This window comes from Schistocerca serialis, chromosome 11, assembly GCF_023864345.2.
Source record: "Schistocerca serialis cubense isolate TAMUIC-IGC-003099 chromosome 11, iqSchSeri2.2, whole genome shotgun sequence".
Lineage (NCBI taxonomy): Eukaryota > Metazoa > Arthropoda > Insecta > Orthoptera > Acrididae > Schistocerca > Schistocerca serialis.
In genome coordinates, this window is record NC_064648.1 from 66,417,943 (window position 1) to 66,433,121 (window position 15,179).

At 45.9% G+C, this 15,179-nt stretch overlaps 1 protein-coding gene across 1 annotated transcript in view; it reads left to right on the forward strand.

Moving 5' to 3' along the window:
- The window catches only part of LOC126426449 (uncharacterized), a 158,691-nt gene that overhangs the window by 104,126 nt on the left and 39,386 nt on the right, over positions 1–15,179 (forward strand). Inside the window, exon 4 of the mRNA XM_050088364.1 lies at positions 12,793–12,903. Coding sequence (XP_049944321.1) covers positions 12,793–12,903 — 111 coding nt within the window. The remainder of the gene's footprint in view (positions 1–12,792; positions 12,904–15,179) is intronic.

The following is a 15,179-nucleotide window of genomic DNA, read 5'->3' on the forward strand; positions in this document are numbered from 1 at the left end:
ACAACAGGCAAGGCTGTGCCACCCGCACCTGGCCATTCGGTCCGAGGGGAGCTAGGAAACGCCTGAAAACCTAGTCCAGGGTGCACGTCAACATGCGGTGTATGCGCCCGTAATGAGACAGGAGGGGCCGTAGGGTCGACCTCCATGGCGTCGGGGTAGCCGACGCGCGATGACGTCATGTGGTCCGGAGCGGGCAAGAGTTCCATGGCGGAGGACAGCTGGTCACGGGAAGCGATCGGCGGCGCGTGACCCAGGGAGGCGCGTGGCGGCTGCAGCGAAGCGTCGAATGCGGGCGGCGCCGGCGGGAAAACAGGCGGCGGCGGCGGCGGTGGCGGCTGCTGCTGCGGCGGCGCGTCGCCATGGGGCAAAATGGAAGGCATCGTCGGTAACACCTGGGGATGAGGCGAGCCAGTAGATGGGTCCCCAGGGCGCTGACCGGACGGCACCATCGCTGAAAGCAGACGGGGAGCGGCAGAACCCGTGCGACGACAGAGGCGCAGCTGATTGAGATGCCGACGCACCTCACCAGAGGCCCCCAAAACCAAATACATCGCGCGGCCGAGGCAGCGAAGAATGCGCCCTGTGAGCCAACGCCGTGAACCTCGATAGTTGCGATAAAATACAACGTCGCCTGGAGCAAAAGCAGGAGTCTGCCGCTGCACAGGAACCTGATGCGGCGGATGCAGCAAAGACATCAAGGTGCGATGAGGACGACCGTGGAGCAACTCAGCCGGTGAGCGACCATCTCAGGGCTGAGAGCGATACGAAGACAAAAAGAGCAACAATGCGTCCTCCCGAGAATGCGACTCTTTCAATTTCAACATCTGTGACTTGAAAGTCCGGACCAATCGTTCAGCGGCACCGTTTGACTGAGGCGAAAACGGCGCGGATGTCAGATGTTGAATACCATTGGCCTGGCAGAATGACTGAAATTCTGCGGACATGAATTGTGGGCCATTGTCGGAAACAATAGTCTGCGGAAGACCTTCAATACAAAAGATAGCAGACAACGCTTGGATGGTGGCGGAGGACGTTGTGGAAGACATCCGGACAACAAAAGGAAAATTACTGAAGGCGTCGACCAGAACCAACCATCGAGCATTCCAGAATGGACCAGCAAAATCAATGTGCAAGCGTTGCCAAGGGGAAGTGGCTTTTGGCCATGCAAAGACTTTCCGCGGCAGTGCGGATTGATGTTCGGCACACGCCATGCAAGAAGAACACATATTCGTAATCGCAGCATCGATTCCGAACCAAGTGCAGTGCTGACGAGCAAGTTGTTTCGTTCGCACTATACCCCAATGTCCTTGGTGAAGAAGCCGTAAAACAGAGGACTGTAACGAACGTGGGACCACGACTCTGGACTGATCATTATCAGAACGCAACAACAAAACACCACGTCGAACAAAAAGTCTCTCCCTGTGAGCAAAAAAATCTGCGAACCAACGGATCCTCGATCTGAGACTTTGACAAAGGTCATTGCGTAGCAACAAAACGCAAAACAGTAGCAAGGACAGGGTCAGCAGCTGTGGCTGTAGCTACACGACGAAAATCAATTGGAAACGATTCGACCACTTCATCGGTTTCCGAATCAATGAACATGCAAGCAAGTTCGGAAGAATCGAATGCTCTATCCTCAGCAACAGGCAAACGGGACAACGCATCGGCGTTTCCGTGCTTAGCAGTGGACCGATACAAGATATCGTAGCGGTACTGCGAGAGGAAAATAGACCAGCGAATGAATTTCTGCGCTGTACGTGGAGGTACAGGCTTGTTCGGATGAAAAAGCGATGTCAAAGGTTTGTGGTCTGTGATGATGGTGAAGTGACGACCATACAAGAAATCATGGAACTTAGTAACACCAAACACGAGAGCCAAAGCTTCTTTCTCTATCTGCGAGTAATTTCTTTGCGCAGACGAGAGCAATTTGGACGCAAAGGCAATAGGGCGATCATGGGAGCCAACTTTGTGCGCAAGCACAGCACCGATCCCGAAATCCAATGCATCTACCATCAACAAAAGGGGTTTCTGGGGATCGAAAGGCGTGAGGCAAGTATTAGAAAGCAACGCCGATTTCAACTGGCGAAAGGCGCGTTCGCATTCCGTCGTCCAGACGAACGGAACACCTTTATGGCGTAAGCGATGAAGCGGAGCTGAAATGGAAGAGGCATTGCGCATATATTTGTGATAATAGTTAATTTTACCCAACACACTCTGTAGCTGTTTCACATTGCGAGGGGAAGGTAAATCTTGTATGGCACGGAGGTGCTCTGGACTCGGATGTATGCCTTGGGCATTGATGACATGGCCCAGGTATGGTAAGTCACGAGCAAAAAACACACATTTGTCCTTCCTCAAGCGAAGACCATTGTGTCGCAAGACCTGAAATAACGTTCGTAGGTTCGCAAGATGATCTTCTTCTGTCTGTCCGGAGATCACTATATCGTCCAGATAGTTTGCTGCAGTAGGGACCGACGCACAAATAGTTTGTAAATACTGCTGAAACAATGCAGGGGCGGATGCACACCCGAACGGCAGTCTTTTGAACCTGTACAATCCAAGATGCGTGTTAACCACCAATACGCGCTGGGATTCGTCGTCCACAGGTATTTGCAAGTATGCATCGGCTAGATCCAACTTCGAAAAATATTTTCCCGGGCACAGTTTAGCAAAAAGATCTTCCGGGCGGGGCAAAGGAAAAGTAGCAGTCACTAGTTGTGGATTCACTGTGGCCTTGAAGTCCACGCAAAGTCTCAATTTGCCGGAAGGTTTTGGCAAAATTACTAAGGGTGAGGCCCAGAGAGAAGCTTGCACACGTTCAATTACACCCTGTGATTCTAGATCGTTTAATGTTCTTGCGACCTCATCACGCAATGCGTGGGGAACATTGCGCGCTCTGAAAAATTTCGGTTGCGCGTTTACTTTCAGTTCTAAATGTGCTTCATAGTTTGTAGCGCAACCTAAGCCCGGTGCAAAAATGTCTGCAAATTCGTCACATAAGCGAGAAACACTGTCTGAAGGCACAGTTTGATTCACTGATAGGACCTGATTTACTATAGACATGTTAAACAACTGAAATAAATCCAAACCAAACAAGTTCACTGCAAAAGAAGAACGAAGAACATAAAATGACACAAGTTTTGTTTGTCCTTTATATGTTGCAAAAAGAGTGCACTGTCCTAACACAGGAAGTGTCTGTCCGGAATAACTTTTTAACTGAACATTTGCGGCACGCAACGGAGGTGCGCCCAGTTGTTTGTACGTGTCATGATTGAGCAATGAAACTGCAGCTCCGGTATCGAGCTGGAATGGTATCACTTTGCCTTCAAAGTCTAAGTCCACAAAAAGTTTATTGTCCTGCTGACGACAAGAGCGACTGTTTTGTGCAATAGGAATAGACACTGGTACAGAATCACTTGCTAATTGACGTGATTTCCGGCGACGTCGACGCACAGTTTTTGTGGGACGAACACAGTCACTGTTAGAGAAAGTGGCACTGGACGAATCGGAATTAACTACATGAATGTCCATGGGCGAAGGTCCACGATCCCGAGTGTCCGTGGTTCGATTCTGGCGCGAAGCAAAGGGCCTGGAATGATTGTGATTGTCTGATCTGAGCTTTTTCTGGCAAACACTTTGAACATGTCCTTTCCTATTGCAGAAAAAGCAAATAGCTTGGCGTGATGGGCAATGTTCACGCGAATGTCTAGTAGCACACCGCGGGCACGATTTCACTGCATTTGTGGGCTGGCGCGGCACACATGGTTGATAACGCGGCGGCAGCTGCGTTTGTTTGCGCGAGTGCAGTTGACCGGGCCGCGCAGCTCGCCCTGCGGGCCGGTTAATGTTACACACTGCTGGCGAAGTTTCAAAAGATTCCTGAGCACAGTCAAGTGTGTCTTGTCTATCTAATATGTCGATCACTTGTTGAAGGGAGGGATTAACTAGTTTCAATATTTGCTCCCATATGCGAACATCAGAAACGTTTTGTGCAATTGCATCACGTACCATTGTATCTGAATAAGAAAGACCACAGTCACAGTCAAAAGAACAGTCCCTAGTAAGTCCTTGCAATGTTGCTACCCACTCCCTATTAGTTTGACCGGCCGTACGTTTTGTACGAAAAAACGTATACCGTTTTGCAACCACATTAACTGTTTCTTTGAAATAGGCATCTAAAGCAGACAAAATTTCCTCGTAGGACAGAGTTGCTACGTCGCGTCGGGGAAACAATTTCACTATCACACGGTAGGTGGACACACCAACACAAGAAAGCAAAAACGGCTGCCGCTCATTACCTTGAATTCTGTAGGCGGCGAGGTGAAACGCAAACTGGCGGGACCATTCCCGCCAAGTCTCGTGGTTTGGGTCGTAGTGCCTAAAAGGCGGTGCAACTGCGAGTTGTGGCTGCGGTACCGGTGAAGCGGCGGCGGCCGCATCGGTTTGAATGGCACGTTGACCCTGGACGAGCTGTCCAAGGGCATCCAATAACGCCTGCGTCTGCTGATTCTGCAAGCGATAAAATTCGGACAGTACATCTGGAGAATGTGGCGAAGCCATGACACAAATAAATTAGGGCAAAGTAAAACACAAGATCCTTTGTAGACTCGTCGCCATGTGATGTGTCGGCAGCTGGGCCAACACCTTGTAGATCGAGATGGCTGAAAATGCACGCTAGACTAACGCAGACGGGCGTGAAGTACTGGAACAGGCTACGTAATTAATGCTATGAAGAAAAGTACGTAGCTGGATTAATACTTATCTTTAATCAATCATTGTGGTACATCGCTCTTGACTATACACAGGAGACTTTAATTACAATCACTGTAAGGCTAATGGCGCCTTGCTAGTTCGTAGCCATTAACTTAGCTGAAGGCTATTCTGTCTCTCGGCTAATGAGAGAGAAAGGCTTCGTACATCTAGTCGCTAGCTAGGTCGTCCGTACAACTGGGACGAGTGCTTGTTCGTATCACGAGACCTGCCTTGTGGTGGCGCTAGGTCTGTGATCACACAGTGGCGACACGCGGGTCCGACATGTACTAAATGGACCGCGGCCGATTTAATCTACCACCTAGCAAGTGTGGTGTCTGGCGGTGACACCACAGCCAGTATCCTCTTTCTACAACACAAATGCACACGTGGATTAACATGGTTCTTTATTTACATTAACAGATAGCTGCTATTTAACTTTAATAGAGTCCATGTGTTGTGGTACAAGCTCATCCATAACAACCCTCTCAGTAATGTTGCTATAATCTGGTGCTATGTACTGTCATAACCTGAGACATGAACACAGCCCGCACTACAATGAATGCCACATACCAAACTGGTGAGTTTGTCTGACCGTGACAGAATTAGTGAGGCTGAGAGATTGAGCCTCCAGTCAGCGGGGGCAGCCCAAATACTTGTGATCGAGGGGACAATGGTGGTGTGTCAATTGTGAGTCTGCTTCTGGCCTCTCTCATGATAAGCACGCTCGATCGAGTGCCTACTATAAATCTTTGCACTGCACCTTTGCCAAGCTGTGTGGTGGCAACAGCTTACGCCAGCACATTTCTCCCCACCTCCCCCTCCCGCCCCCCTCCCCTCCCACCCCCCACCCCCTCCATAATGCATCACCATCGTCACGTAGGGAAGGTGTGAATGACAACGGGGAGGGAGTCAGGATGCTGGACGTAGAGATGAGCCAGGAGCCGTGACTGTGGAGGACGGTGTACTTCCGATCGTACCTCCCATCAGTCTTGCGAGGTAACACAAACATCCTCTGGAAAACTGTTGCTGGGGCACACGTCCAGGCTCAAAGGTTTGTCCTGGGGTGATGACACCAGCGACGGGTCCGTGTCCACCGGGTCGGCGAGTGTAAAAGTCTGGAGTGGGGCGCACTGTCCATCCGCTTCTCCTGGTGGCACCAGTGGTCGGCTGCAAATGCCGTGCAGTCCCGTGAGGCTGTGAATCTGGGTGGAGAAAAACAGCAAAATCATGGGCAAATGACATGAAATATGGTTCTGGTGGCGTTGGATGCTGCGGTGGTTATAGTAAGTGTAGCAGCATCCGTTGGCAGTGGCCACACAGAAGTTCTACTGGTGTTGGTCCGTCTCGTTCATGGGAGTGATAGGAGGTGAGAAAGAGTTGCAGCACCTGTTCCTGTGTGTGGGTGGTATGAAGCTCAGCCACCTGTTGTTTGAAAGTGCTAATGAAGCAATGTGCTTCTCCGATGGACTGGGGTGAAACAGAGCATTTGTTAGATGACGAGTGCCATTTCGTTCACAAAACTTAAAAATAAAAGCGAAGTGAACTGTGGTCCGTTGTCTGACACAAGTACTTCTGGAAAACCTATGCACAGTATGGAGGACAATGCTTGAATTGTGCTACATGATGTGGTAGAAGCCATAGGCACTGCTTCCTAAAAGAGTCTACCACTATAAGCCAACGAGTGTTCCAAAATGGTCCTGCGAAGTCAGTGAGCACTCGTTGCCGTGGCGATTGAGTCTTAGGCCAAGTGGTTTTCCATGTATGTGCAACACCGTGACGTGATCTGCCAGTGCGCTAACTGTTCAGTGTCAACAATTCCCCAATGTCCTCGGGTGGAGCAATCGCAGCACATCCTTTTGCAACACTTTGGGAATAAGCAATTGCTATTGTCCACTGTCATTTTGAACTAGAATCACACCCTGTTGAACTGAAAGGTTATGCCAACGTGTGATTGGATTGAGGAGTTCCTAGATAACAGGACACAGCATGTCATTCTCAATGGAGAGAAGTCTTCCGAAGTAAGAGCGATTTCAGGTGTGCCGCAGGCGAGTGTCATAGGACCGTTGCTATTCACAATATACATAAATGACCTTGTGGATGACATCGGAAGTACACTGAGGCTTTTTGCGGATGATGCTGTGGTGTATCGAGAGGTTGTAACAATGGAAAATTGTACTGAAATGCAGGAGGATCTGCAGCGAATTGACGCATGGTGCAGGGAATGGCAATTGAACCTCAATGTAGACAAGTGTAATGTGCTGCGAATACACAGAAAGATAGATCCTTTATCATTTAGCTACAAAATAGCAGGTCAGCAACTGGAAGCAGTTAATACCATAAATTATCTGGGAGTACGCATTAGGAGTGATTTAAAATGGAATGATCATATAATGTTGATCATCGGTAAAGCAGATGCCAGACTGAGATTCATTGGAAGAATACTAAGGAAATGCAATCCGAAAATAAAGGAAGTAGGTTACAGTACGCTTGTTCGCCCACTGCTTGAATGCTGCTCAGCAGTGTGGGATCCGTACCAGATAGGGTTGATAGAAGATATAGAGAAGATCCAACGGAGAGCAGCGCGCTTCGTTACAGGATCATTTAGTAATCACGAAAGCATTACGAAGATGAAAGATAAACTCCAGTGGAAGACTCTGCAGCAGAGACGCTCAGTAGCTCGGTACGGGCTTTTGTCAAAGTTTCGAGAACATACTTTCACCGAAGAGTCAAGCAGTATATTGCTCCCTCCTACGTATATCTCGCGAAGAGACCATGAGGATAAAATCAGAGAGATTAGAGCCCACACAGAGGCATACCGACAATCCTTCTTTCCACGAACAATACGAGACTGGAATAGAAGGGAGAACCGATAGAGGTACTGAAGGTACCCTCCGCCACACACCGTCAGGTGGCTTGCGGAGTATGGATGTAGATGTAGAAGTAGATGTAGAAAATACTGCCACACACCTGAGTTTTGGATACTGTTCAACGAATGAGGCCAAGACATGCAACAAAATCTTTAGATTTGGGTCTGCTTCCATGACCTGTGCAATCTTTTTGTAGTGCAAGGGAAAAGATTCCAGCAATTCAGAGTCCTGCACATTGATTTGGCAAAAAGATGCAGCAGAGGCATCAAAATCAGAGTCTGGGTCGACTGGAAGGAGAGATAGGGCATCTGCATTGCCGTGCTTTTCCATAGGTTTGTACACAATTTCATACTGATACTGCAAAAGCAACAAAGCCCAATGCTGCAATTTTTTAGCAGTGTGTGTAGGAACTGGCTTTGATGGATGAAACAAGGACTGCAAAGGCTGTGATGAGTCACTAGGAAGAACTTGCGACCATACAAATAGTGATGGAATCTTGCTACAACATACATAATAGTGAGAGCCTCTTTCTCTATTTGAGAATAATTGTACTGAACTTGAGTGAGCAACTCTGAGGCAAAAGCAATGGGTCTGTCTTGTGCATCAATGCTGTATGAAAGCACAGTGCCAATTCCACAGGGAGAAGTGTTGACTTGCAAAACTACCAACTTTGCAGGATCAAAATGCTTAGTAGCAAGACATTTTTTGAGTTCTGAAATGTATCTTGACAGCCTTTAGTCGACACAAAAGGTACATGTTTGTGATGCAAGTGATGCAGTGGAGCTGTGATCTGAGTGGCATTCAATATGAACCGAATGTAGTGTGTCATCTTGCTTAGTACTGCCTGGAGCTCAGACACATTGCAAGGAACAGGCAGGTCATGGATTGCAAGCAGTTGAGATTGCAGGGGGGGATGCACACCCTGACTGTTTATCACATGACCAAAGTACTGTAGCTCAGTTTGAAAAAAGTCACACTTTTTGTGGCGACACTTGAGTCCTGCTTCTGACAATACTTGAAAAAGTGTACGTAAATTGGCAATGTGTTCTTCTGATGTATAACCTGAGATGACAATATCGTCAAGGTAGTTTGAACAAAATGGCACTTTTGCAGTCAGCTGTTGAAAAATGGCAGGTATGGAAGCACTGCCAAAGGGCAAACACAAATACTTGAACAGTCCTAAGTGTCTATTTATGATAAACAATTTCTGTGACTCTTCATCCAATGGAATTTGCAAGTAGGCGTCATGCAAATCTGTCTAAGAAAAGTAACATCTTGCACCAAGCCTGTGCATGAGTTGGACGAGGTAGTGGTTAAGTGTTATATACTGTCTGTAGGTTGACTGTAGACTTGAAGTCAACACAAATGTGGATGTGAGCAGAAGACTTAGGCAACAAAACGTGACAACATGCCCATTGACTAGCTCGAATGGGAGCAATTACACCATTATCTCGCAATTCTTTCAATTCACTGGCTACTTTGTCTCTTAGAATAATTGGAACAGGGCAGGCCCTGAAAAACTTGGGCTGTGCATTGTCTTTCAATGTAACATGCGCTACAAAGCTATTAGATTTTCCCATTCCTTCTGAAAATAGTTCAGGAAATTCTTTAACCAAGCTAGTGACACTGCTTTTTGGGTCAAAAGCCAACAATGAAAGTCCAGACAAATCACAGGCATCTAAACCCAATATGTTGTCACTGTCTCTTGATTTCAACACAGTAAAATTCACTGTCCTAGTGTGCAAATTTGTAAGTGGCAGGCAAACTACACTGTCAAATCACTGGAATTTGCTGTCCGTTGTAAGCAAAGAGATGCTTTGAATGCATGGGTCGGATCCTATCCTCGTTGCCACTGTAGGGTTTTGTACTTTAGGAATCAAGGAAGAGGATGTTATTTGATTGCCGGTATCCTCTTTTTACAACATAAATGCACACATGGATTAAGAGGATCCTTTATTTACATGAACAGATAGCTGCTATTTAACTTTAATAGAGTCCATGTGTTGTGATGCAAACACATCCGTAATAGTTCTCCTGCAGACAATCTCAGTAATCTTGCTATAATCTGATGCTATGTACTGTCGTAGCCTGAGATATGAACAGAGCCTGCACTGCAGTGAATGACACATGCCAAACTGGTGAGTTAGTCCGACAGTGACTGAGTTAGTGTGGCTGAGAGACTGATCCTCCGGTCAGCAGTGGCAGCCTAAATACTTGTGATTGAGAGGGTGTTGGCAGTGTGTTGCTTGTGAGACTGTCTCTGGCCTCGCTCGTGATAGACGTGCTTAATCGAGTGCCTACTATCGATCTTCGCACTACATCTTTGCCAACCGTGTGCTGGCGACAGCTTACGCCAGCTCAGTGACAACAAGAAGGCACCTTGAGGCTTCATCTGAGGGGAGCTGGAGGTATGCATCCAACAAAACAGTCTCGGAAAAGTAGTGGCTGCCTGACAATTTTGAGAGCAATGCGTCAGGGCATTTGCATTAATCGTGCCACAGAGGTGAAGCCTACCCGTCAGTTTCTTAACAATGACCAATGTTGTAACCAATTCACTGGATGAAGTAGGTCAAATGACATCGAACGATGCCAGACAGTCTATTTCGGCCTTGACGGAGTCGTGCAACGTGACGGGCACCTGTCGTGCCCAGAAAAAAATGAGGGCAGGCAGTCTCTTTCATGGTAATGTGGCTCTGAAAACTGGTAGCACAACCTAGTTTAGGGGAAAACAGAACAGAGGGACTCCAGTTATTGATACAGAACTTGATCTGACACTAAATTTATCTTACTGGCAGTGGAGAAACCAAAAGCACTAAATGTATTTCACCCAAACAGGTCTGCAGTATGGGAATGATCCACAACAAGGAAGGTGAGAGGGCAAACAATGGATTTGTAAGAGACAGAGCAGAAGCTGTTAACCAACTTCCGTGAAACCTGTTTGAAGAGAAGGAAGCCCAAGTTCAAATACGTTTGTGTGTTTAGTAAAGCCACTTGCATCATTAGTGGTTTATTAAACACATGCAAGTCAATAAACAATTTGCTCTGAGAAACAGCTGTAGTAGAGTTATAGTTTATGTCCATCGGTACTACTGTGTCTACCACATTTGAAGAGGAGTTTCACACCAATGCAATGTGACGTTCCTTTCAACACTTGTTGCAAACCACCCTGTGCTTAGGGCACACGGGATGCTCATATTGGACAAAGTAGTATGAGGAAGACAGAAGGGGCACAGAGCCACTGTTGTGACTCAGCCCGTTGATGCTGTACTTGTAACCGACACTGCTTCGTGTGATGCTGAGTTGAAGATTGTACTGCTGCCACACCTTTCCCGTCATCCTGAACTATTGCAGCGTGTCCAACACGGGTTGACTGAGCAACTTCAGATACCTCTCCTCACACAGCAGCAATCTGATCACCTGCGGACTGTGACACTTCAAAGGACTGTGCTATATTGAGCACATCTGTAGGTGTCGGATCCTCACATTTTAGTGCTTTTTCACAGACTTCCCTATGCACTCCCAGACACATAATAACATCACGTACCACGTGATCAGCATAGGATTCACAATGGGGTATTAGTGACAAATGTATGATGATGGCTCAGCCTGTGTAATTCTGCAGCCCAGGCTTTGTAAGATTGATCTGTGAATTTCTGACAATGATAAAATTCTACATGTGTTGCAGTGACATGCATTCTGTCACAGTAATACATTGAGAGAAGCTTGCGCACTTCATTATATGGTAAGCTGGCTGGTTCTTGCAAAGGTGCAAGTTGGCACAAGAACTGATAGATGCATGGCAAAAGCCAGGAAATGAAGAAAGCCCTACACTGGTTTGCATCACCCACGCAAAAAACCTGGAAATTTTTGTGTAACTGTGTCTCATAGGAGTCCCAATCTTCAGCCGATTCATCATACACCAGAAAGGGTGGTCATTGCATTGATGGGAGAGTAACGTGCCACAGACATGTAGACGCTATGTGATTAAGAGCAGTGGCAAGAACCTGCTGTCGCTCCAAACAAGCTTGCTACTGGGCAGTGAGAAACTGGAGTATTTCTTCCACCGAGATGTTTGTCAGGTGACTTAGCACTGACACTGAAATGCGGAGAAAATATGACCCTCTCTTGTCGCCAAGTTTGTTATAGCAAGAACAAACGCGATATATAGTACTTTATAGAGGAACACCTATTTACAGGTGGCATGTAGCACTGAAAATATTGACTAGACAACAGTAAGACAGCGTGAATAATAGGCCAAGCACTTGTTTGGAATTACTTAAATATGCTGTTTCTCTGATGGCTCACCAGAGTGCAACATGGGGGCAACACAGATGGCCTCTATAAGCAGTCCTGTGAGCTGTATGGACGGCAAGCTCTCAAACTGCAAGCATCATGAGTGAAGGTTCATCTATTTGAATAAAGAATACTGTGGAAAATGTATGGAGGGACCCGATATAACAATGGTAGTTGGAGAGCAAGGATCGATTATGAGTTGGATCTTTTCATGCTGGGAGCTGGTACTGTAAGGCTTATTAAAAATAAGAGAATAGCCTGAATGAAGGACACAAGAACAACAAAGAAATCCTTCCAGTGGAAAGCAACAGGAAGAAGAGTAAAAGGAATACCACAAATATGATGGCTGAATGATATGGGAGAACACCTCAGAGCCCCAGGAATCTGAGGATGGAGAAGGGAGAAGGAAGATGAATGATAAGATGGAGAGGAAATTGTTAAGGAGGTAATGAACCATGAAGCGCTGTGAGCCCACAAGAAGAAGCACTATTTACTGTGCAATTATATATGCACACTGTTGGTTGTACTATATTTATGTTCTGCTGCATGTAGAAAATTATTGAGAATCTTTTCTTATGTTCCTGCCTGACTCTGAGAGATTGTCTCAGTGATATTACTCACAGCTTGCATATCTGCAGGTCTGCAGAACCACTGAAACCTCTTTGTGAGGTAACAGTGACAACTGCTGATCAAAAGTTTTAGTCATTTCGCTATTATCAGTTATTTCTGAATTATTAACATTCATAAAATCGTTATTCACTTTGGTGCAGAATGTAGTTCAAGTTACTCTTCTTGTTCCATTCTGTATCAATTTGATTTTATTACTTGAATTAACACTGGACACATACTTGTCAATCTCTCAAACTTGTAATACTTTCAGGTCCTGAAACCCAAGGTTCTCGCTCGATACCTGTCCACGAATGACAGGGCAATCACAATACGTGCTGTCTGTCTGTCTGAATTTCACATCCTTAGACTCATAGACTATAAGGTAAGCATTGTGTATTGCGGCTTATTGACTAGTTTAAAAATTCAAATATCTGCGTAACATGAGAAGTAAAGGTGACAGCTTACCAAGTATTAAAGTTATTGAGTTATTGAATGGCACACAAGACTGAAAACTTTCTAGCTTTTATTTATGTAGTAGGGATGACCTCTACAGCTGTAATTTTTATTGTAATTAATTTTGGTATTCCCTTACATGAACTTGAGGTCCATCTGTGATACCAGTTGATCACATGAATACCAGCTAACCATTATACATCTCTCGGAGGATATAATACATCAATACACACTATGCTGAAGTTGCATTCCTGTTTGTGGCGAGAACAGTGACAGCAAATCGACTAAGCTGTTCTGTCTAGTTGATGTGTTCCATTACACCATTTTCACATCTCTGTGTGATACTAGTTGATCATACAGATGCCGGGTAATAAATAACTGTCTCTTAGAGGGTACACAAAATTGATAAATGGGAAAGCAACTTCAGCATAGTGGATATCAACTTATTATATGACGTATAAGATCTACAAGGGCTACTTTTTTTTCAAGGTCCAGTCATTTGTGAAATGGAACCACTGTGAAAAACCAAATTGTTTATTTGTAATGTTTAGAGCATGGTACCAACTTTCCAATACCCTTGTCATAGAAGGCAGCTACCTGTTCTTTCAGCCATTTCTCTATGGTAGTATGCAGTTCATTGTCTGTGCCAAAATGCTGTCCCCATAGCCAGTGATTCATGTGAGGAAAGAGATGAAAATCAGAGGGAGCAAAGTCCATGCAATATGATGGGCCATCAAACAATTCACATCTAAAATGCTGCAGGAGCATCTTTGTTGTAGTTGCAGTGTGTGGCCAGCTTTTTGATGGGGATTGTTTGATCAGCCCCCGTACAACCTGAACTTCACTCCCTCTGATTTTCATCCCTTTGCTCACGCGAAATGCTGACTACGAGAACAGCATTTTGGCACAGACAACGAGCTGCAGGTCAGCAGAGAGAAATACCTGAAAGCACAGGTGGCTGCCTTCTGTGATGACAGTATTGGAAAGTTAAACCACACTATGACAAATGTCTAAGCTGGAGCAGTGGCTATATAGAGAAATAACTGGCATGTTGCAAATAAAACGTTTTGACTTTCATTGTGGTCTCTACAGAGGGGTCCAAAAAAATGTATCCACTGTTTAAAAGTCCATACCTGACAAACTAATTGACAGATTTGTCTCATTTTTGGTGAAAGTGTAGCTTAAAGTCCAACTTAAAGATATCACTGTAGGTGTTCAAAATGGTCACCATTAACATCCACACACAAACAATGTCACCAAACTGCAGCATGAACTACTGACTGCAAAGTGTTCAGTTGGTTATTTGCACATGAATGTACGACGGATTCTCGAAGTTCATCCAATGTGCATGGCTTTTGTCGATAAACAACATCCTTTAGAGTTCCCCACAAGTGAAAGTACAGAGGAGTTAGGTCTGGGGAACATGGTGGATACTCCACAGCACCTCTACGGCCTATCCACCTTCCTGGTAGATTTTCGTCGAGATACGCCCTAACACGATTTTGGTAGTGGGCTGGGGCACCATCTTGTTGAAAGTAAACTCTTCTGTCTCCATACAAGTCTCGGATGGCAGCTAAAATGGATGTCTGAACCTTCTGAAGGTACACCTCACCGGTAACTGTGCCGTCAAAGAAGAGTGGCCCAATCGAGTCCGGTAAGACAACCCACACTATACATTTACTCCTGGAAAATTCATGGCTTTGTCTACACGGATGTTTGGATTTTTGGCAGCCCAGTAGATGCAATTGTGGTGATTTACTGTACCATTGAGTTTGAACTGTGCCTCATCAGACCACACAATCATCTCTGCAAACTCTTCATTGTTGCGCACCGTGTTAGTAAACCACTCGCAGTACTCCATTCTGTGATCTGGGTCATCCTCATTCATTGCGTGCAGCAATCGTGGGATGTAGCACTTCCACTTTGCTGTCTTCAAAATTTGGTGAACACTTGAGCGACTCACTCCAGTTTCATGGCCACACTGTCTCACAGACTTCTGTGGTGAGCGAGTGAATTGTTGTAACACATACATCCTTCCCGCTTGTTTTCAAACTTAGTTCAACATGTTCCCATGAGTGGCGCCATCACAGCATGTCTTTGAGATGGCTGCTACACTTGACGTTCATCACAAGCAATGTGCTGTCATAGAATTCCTCTGCTGTGAAAATGAGACAGTGGGAAACATCCACAAGAGGATGAAAAAGG